This window comes from Colobus angolensis, unplaced genomic scaffold, assembly GCF_000951035.1.
Source record: "Colobus angolensis palliatus isolate OR3802 unplaced genomic scaffold, Cang.pa_1.0 Scaffold359, whole genome shotgun sequence".
Classification (NCBI taxonomy): domain Eukaryota; kingdom Metazoa; phylum Chordata; class Mammalia; order Primates; family Cercopithecidae; genus Colobus; species Colobus angolensis.
Genome location: NW_012116921.1, coordinates 1,927,755 through 1,933,637, shown reverse-complemented (window position 1 = coordinate 1,933,637; position 5,883 = coordinate 1,927,755). Strand labels below are relative to the sequence as shown.

At 38.8% G+C, this 5,883-nt stretch overlaps 1 protein-coding gene across 1 annotated transcript in view; it reads right to left on the bottom strand.

Annotated features, from left to right (window-relative positions):
* Positions 1-5,883, bottom strand: part of NEXN (nexilin (F actin binding protein)) — a 57,911-nt gene that overhangs the window by 26,111 nt on the left and 25,917 nt on the right. The window contains exons 2-5 of the mRNA XM_011953165.1: positions 3,428-3,506; positions 1,810-2,001; positions 1,528-1,606; positions 1,293-1,441 (exon numbers count right to left, since the gene is read on the bottom strand). Of these exons, the coding sequence (XP_011808555.1) occupies positions 1,293-1,441; positions 1,528-1,606; positions 1,810-2,001; positions 3,428-3,454 (447 nt within the window). The 5' untranslated portion in view covers positions 3,455-3,506. The remainder of the gene's footprint in view (positions 1-1,292; positions 1,442-1,527; positions 1,607-1,809; positions 2,002-3,427; positions 3,507-5,883) is intronic.

The following is a 5,883-nucleotide window of genomic DNA, read 5'->3' as shown; positions in this document are numbered from 1 at the left end:
AAAAAAAAAAAATGACTACCCTGCTGGATTTCAGACTTGCATGGGCCCTGTAACCCCTTTGTTTTGGACAATTTCTCCCATTTGGAACTGCTGTATTTACCCAATACCTGTACCCCCTTTGCAAATCCAGGGTAAATACATTTCTTTAGTAAGTATGGCATATGCTTTGCTTTCATTGTCACTTTTCTTTTTCAGAAAGGTAATGGAAACTGAAGGGAGCATAGCAAAAAGACTGAAAGCACTTAATGTATGGCTTTAAAAGACCAGCTGATATGGTTTGGCTCTGTGACCCCATCCAAATCTCATCTTGAATTGTACTCCCATAATTCCCACATGTTGTGGGCGGGACCCGGTGGGAGATAATTTGAATCATGGGGATGGGGGTGGTTTCCCCCATACTGTTCTCGTGGTAGTGAATAAGTCTCATGAGATCTGATGGTTTTATCAGAGGTTTCCGCTTTTGCATCTTCTTCATTTTCTCTTACCACTGCCATGTAAGAAGTGCCTTTCACCTCCCTCCATGATTCTGAGGCCTCCCCAGCCATGTAGAACTGTAAGTCCAGTAAAACCTCTTTTATTTTCCAGTCTCGGGTATGTCTTTATCAGCAGCATGAAAACAGACCAGCATTTAAAAGTATTGTTATTAGAAGATTAGCATTTTGTTAGATACTCATGGATAATTTATATGTGACATTGCCTTACATCTTTGTAAAATCTTCTAACCTGTAAAGAAAAATAAGGAATGTAGACGGGGTGAGGAATGTAGATAGAATGGTAAGATTGTATATGACAGAAATCATCTCACTATTCTACCTTAAAACTGGCATATTCTGCCCATATCCTTCTAGGCATCTGATGTTAAATATTTTACCTTCAGCTCTTTTCAGGTTAGCTGCCTTTTTTTTTTTCCTTTGAGACGGATCATACTCTGTCACCCAGGCTGGAGTCCAGTGGCATGATCTTGGCTCACTGCAACTTCCACCTTTCAGGCGCAAGCGAACCTCCTACCTCAGCCTTCTGAATAGCTGGGACTACAGGCACTTGCCACCATGCCCAGCTAATTTTTGTATTTTTTTGTAGAGACGGGATTTTGCCATGTTACCGAAGCAATCCACCCACCTTGGCCTCTCAAAGTGCTGAGATTACAGATGTGAGCCACCATGCCCAGACGGTTAGCTGCTTTTTAATAGGTTTATGTTATATTAAAATATTTTAATTAGGCAATATACTGATTAGTTTTACTTTGCACAGTTAGTTTCAGAAACAAAGACGAACTTAATCTTTAGTGATACCTGCTCAGCCCTTTTTGCTAATTCACGCTGTATTTTCCTCTTTTCTAACATATCCTGCTCAATTCTGCGTTTTCGTTCCTCCTCCGTTCTCTTCCTTTGTTCCTCTTGTCTTTGTTTCTCCATTTCAGCAAATCTACCCTTAACAGTTCCTAAGAATATACGAAAAAAATGTTTAATAATTGGCTATGTTTCTATTTTGCAATTTAATTTGCTATTTACTCCTCAAGCTTCTTACCTGTTAATTTTGGAACATAAGCCTTTTCTACTTTAGAAGATACATCTTCCTCATCATCAGAAGCAAGCATTTCTTTAATCTAGATGGTTAAATAAATTAATGTGAGTACATGTCCAAAAATTAGACTAAATCATATTATATGCAGAGTTTAAATTAGGTTACAAATACAGAAAAGTATTTTAGTTATAGTTAATATGAAATGTGGTTAATGTGAATAAATACAATTTAAATTAAAAAAATGAAAACAAGTATTTTCACGAGAATAAAGTAAAATAAAGTAACCTCCTGCTTTCTCCTGTTCCATTCTCTCTCTCTAATATATTGTTCTTTTCTTCTTTGCTTTTCATCTCTAGATCTCCTTTGATTTCTTTCTTCCCTGGCTCTCTGCATGGCTTCAAACTTATCCTTTACATCACCCTTGCCAAGTTTTGGTACATAGGTTTTTGGGACAGGTTTAGATGAAGAAAGCAGAATCTTCATTAGAAGAAAATAAAGAAAAGAAAGTTAACGAAAAAGATAAGAAGAAATTAGGTAAAGATAGATAAGAATAAGCAATATAAAAATATATATTGAAACATAAAATAGAAATGTGTTTGAATGCTTTATTTGAGTATCACAACCTGATTACTTTCTAAAACCTATGAAAAATGACATTACAGAAAATATGAGAGTAGAAATTTCACTGTTATATATTAATGAAATCCCTTTTTGTGGGTAGCATTCCACCGAAACTGAAAGCCAGTAAAATATAAAAATAAAATTCTGAATTCTAATTAAAAACTATCTTTTATTGTCTAACTCCATTATTAAAGATTCAGATTTGATATCACTTGCTAAAAAGGTACCCAAACTAATTTCAATAAATTTGGTGAAGTTGAAAACAAAGCAAAAGTTTAGGCTTTAAAGTTTAGAGGCTAATGCACATTTTACACCCTTCCTGGTTTCTATATCTAATATAAGCAAAACTGAAGGCCAGTCCTTTAGTCCTTATTTGTGGCTGAGGTACACCACGGTCTGTGGGCACAAGCTGTGATTTATATTGTTACTATTACTTCCCATCTATAACTTCCTTAAACCACGTTAAAGATGTGTAAGAAGGCTATATCATTCTATATAGGGTGGGCTGTAAGAGCAATTCCATATGGCAAGAGAGCTTCACAAAGAACGGGAATCTGGTAGAAGACTGAAGAAATGATTTTCCTCCACTCTATAACCAGGAAAGCAAATTATTTTCATCACTTTGAAAATTAAGCTGATTTCTAAATGAAATTTCAGTAAATAAAACGTGTGCCTCAGAACACCAAACCCTTTTTCCTAGTGACAATGACAATTGCTTAATTAATCTGTGGCACATCCAGCCTGTATTTTGTAATCTATTATGTGTCATTGGTCATTTAAGGGTTAATTTTATAATTCTGAGGTGTCAGCAACTGAACTCTTCTTACGACAACTCTCAGTATCTACAGTCAAGAACCAGAAAAAAGCTAAAAATTAAAAAATATACATAAGGCACTAAAAAGATTCCTTACCTAAGAGGGAATTATGCTTTCTCCTGTGAGTATAGGTCAAACTTTATTTTAATACTAAAATAATACTTTCTAAGAGTTATCAAGAACAAAACATTTAAAATTCTACTCAGAATGCTAGCTATCACATCCACTTCACTATCATTCACAAATTTAGTACTCATGCTTTGTAGAATTTCCTAGAACCCAAATGAAAATACTAGCCCAAGACCAGCTGGTGATTGTATCTCTTCTTGTTTTACATCTTGCCATTATGTTATTAATTATGAACTCCTAAATGTGACCTTTCCACCAAATGATTGTCCTTTCAGCAATTCTACAGTCAACTCTACATTTCCCTCTTTTATTTTTATTTTTGTACTTTTGAGACTTACCTCAGCCTTTTGGGAAATATCATTCATGTTTGCTCTATGTGGTCTTGGGCTGATTATGAAGCTCTGTAAATATTTTCACCTGAAAAAAATTATATTGTATAATAAATTTTAATTTATTTGTAATATATTATGTATTTTTATAAATAGAAATAGCAATTAATTGCCCCTCAAAAAATACTGACATAATCCAAGCAAGTAATAAATTGTGATAACCTTTAGCTCTTTTTCCCAAGATTCATGGTATAGAAAATATAAGGTGCATGATGGTAAAAGATCCCTGAAAGTTTTTGATCCAGAATAGCTTGATGAACATATGAAGTTCACTTGAAAATAATGTGTATTCAGCAATTATTGAGTGTATTACTCTATAAGTATATATTTTTTTTTTTTTTGAGACGGAGTCTTGCTCTGTCGCCCAGGCTGGAGTGCTGTGGCCGGATCTCAGCTCACTGCAAGCTCCGCCTCCCGGGTTCACGCCATTCTCCTACCTCAGCCTCCCGAGTAGCTGGGACTACAGGCGCCCGCCACCTCGCCCGGCTAGTTTTTTGTATTTTTTTAGTAGAGACGGGGTTTCACCATGTTAGCCAGGATGGTCTCGATCTCCTGACCTCGTGATCCGCCCGTCTCGGCCTCCCAAAGTGCTGGGATTACAGGCTTGAGCCACCGCGCCCAGCCTTACTCTATAAATATTAACTAGCTGAAGATAGTTGATCATGTTTTAGATCTGTATTTTTACTAATTTTTGGCTAGTTCTATCAATCTTCAACTATGTAGTTTTTTGTTTTTCTTTTTGAGATGGTGTCTCACTGTTGCCCAGGCTGGAGTGCAGTGATGCAATCTCAGCTCACTGCAACATCTGCATGCCAGGTTCAAGCAATTCTCCTGCCTCAGCCTCCCAAGTAGCTGGGATTACAGGCCCACGTCACCATGCTTGGCTAAATTTTGTATTTTTAGTAGAGACAGGGTTTCACCATGTTGGCCAGGCTTGTCTTGAACTCCTGACCTCAAGTGATACACCCAACTCGGCCTCCCAAAGTGCTGGGATTACAGGCGTGAGCTACCACGCCCAGACAGAATTTTTTTTTCTCCCTTTAATTCTGTTGTTTTTGTTTCATGTAATTTCAGGTTTAATCACACACACATTATGATTATATCTTCTTTTTTAATTGACCCTTTCAGCAGTATGTTTTTTGTTTTGGAGACAGAGTCTCACTCTATTGCCCCAGGGTGAACTGCAGTGGCACAATCTCAGCTCACTACAATCTCTGCCTCCCAGGTTTAAGCGATTCTCCTGCCTCAGCCTCCTAAATAGTTGGGATTACAGGCAGCACATCCTCAAGCCCAGCTAATTTTTTGTGTGTTTTTAGTAGAGACGGGGTTTCCCATGTTGGCCAGGCTAGTCTTGAACTCCTGACCTCAAGTGATTTGCCTGCCTTGGCCTCCCAAAATGCTGGGATTATAGGTGTGAACCACTGCGCCCAGCTAACTAGTAAGAAATTTTTCTTCTTACCTCATTGTCTTAAACTTATATTAAAATAGTCAGTCACACCAACTTTATTTTCTTTTCTTTACTTTTTTTTTTTTTTTGGTGGTGGGGGATGAAGTCACGCTCTGTTGCCCAGGCTGGAGTGCAGTGGTGCCATCTCGGCTCACTGCAAGCTCTGCCACCTGGGTTCACGCCATTCTCCCACCTCAGCCTCCCGAGTAGCTAGGACTACAGGCGCATGCCGCCATGCCTGGCTAATTTTTTGTATTTTTAGTAGAGATGAGGTTTCACCATGTTAGCCAGGATGGTCTTGGTCTCCTGACCTCGTGATCCGCCCGCCTCAGCCTCCCAAAGTGCTGGGATTACAAACATGAGCCACCATGCCCGGCCACCACCTGTCTTCTTATTTATTCATTTATTTTTTAGAGACAGCATCTCGCTGTGTCACCCAGGCTGAAGTACTGTGGCACAATGACAGCTCACTGCACCCTTGAACTCCTGGGCTCAAGCGATCCTCCTTCCTCAGCCTCCCAAGTAGCTGGGACTACAGGCATGCACCACCATGCCCAGCTCTTTTTTTTTCTCCTATAGAGATAGGGTCTCACTGTGTTGCTTAGACTGGTTTTGAAACCCTGGGCTCAAGCAACTCTCCCACCTTGGCCTCCAGAAGTGCTAGGATTGCATCCGTGAGCCACTGCACCTGGCCCCCAACTTTCTTAGGTTTACAGTTTGCATGGTATATAATTTTCTAGCTATTTACTTTGATTCTATCTATGTTTTTCTATGTAAAGTATATGTCTTGGACACAGCATATGATTGGACCTTGCTTTTTACAAAAATCAATTCTGATAAAATCTGGGTTTTCTTTTTCACTTTCTTTTTTTTTTTTTTGAGACGGAGTCTCGCTCTGTCACCCAGGCTGGAGTGCTGTGGCCGGATCTCAGCTCCCTGCAAGCTCCGCCTCCCGGGT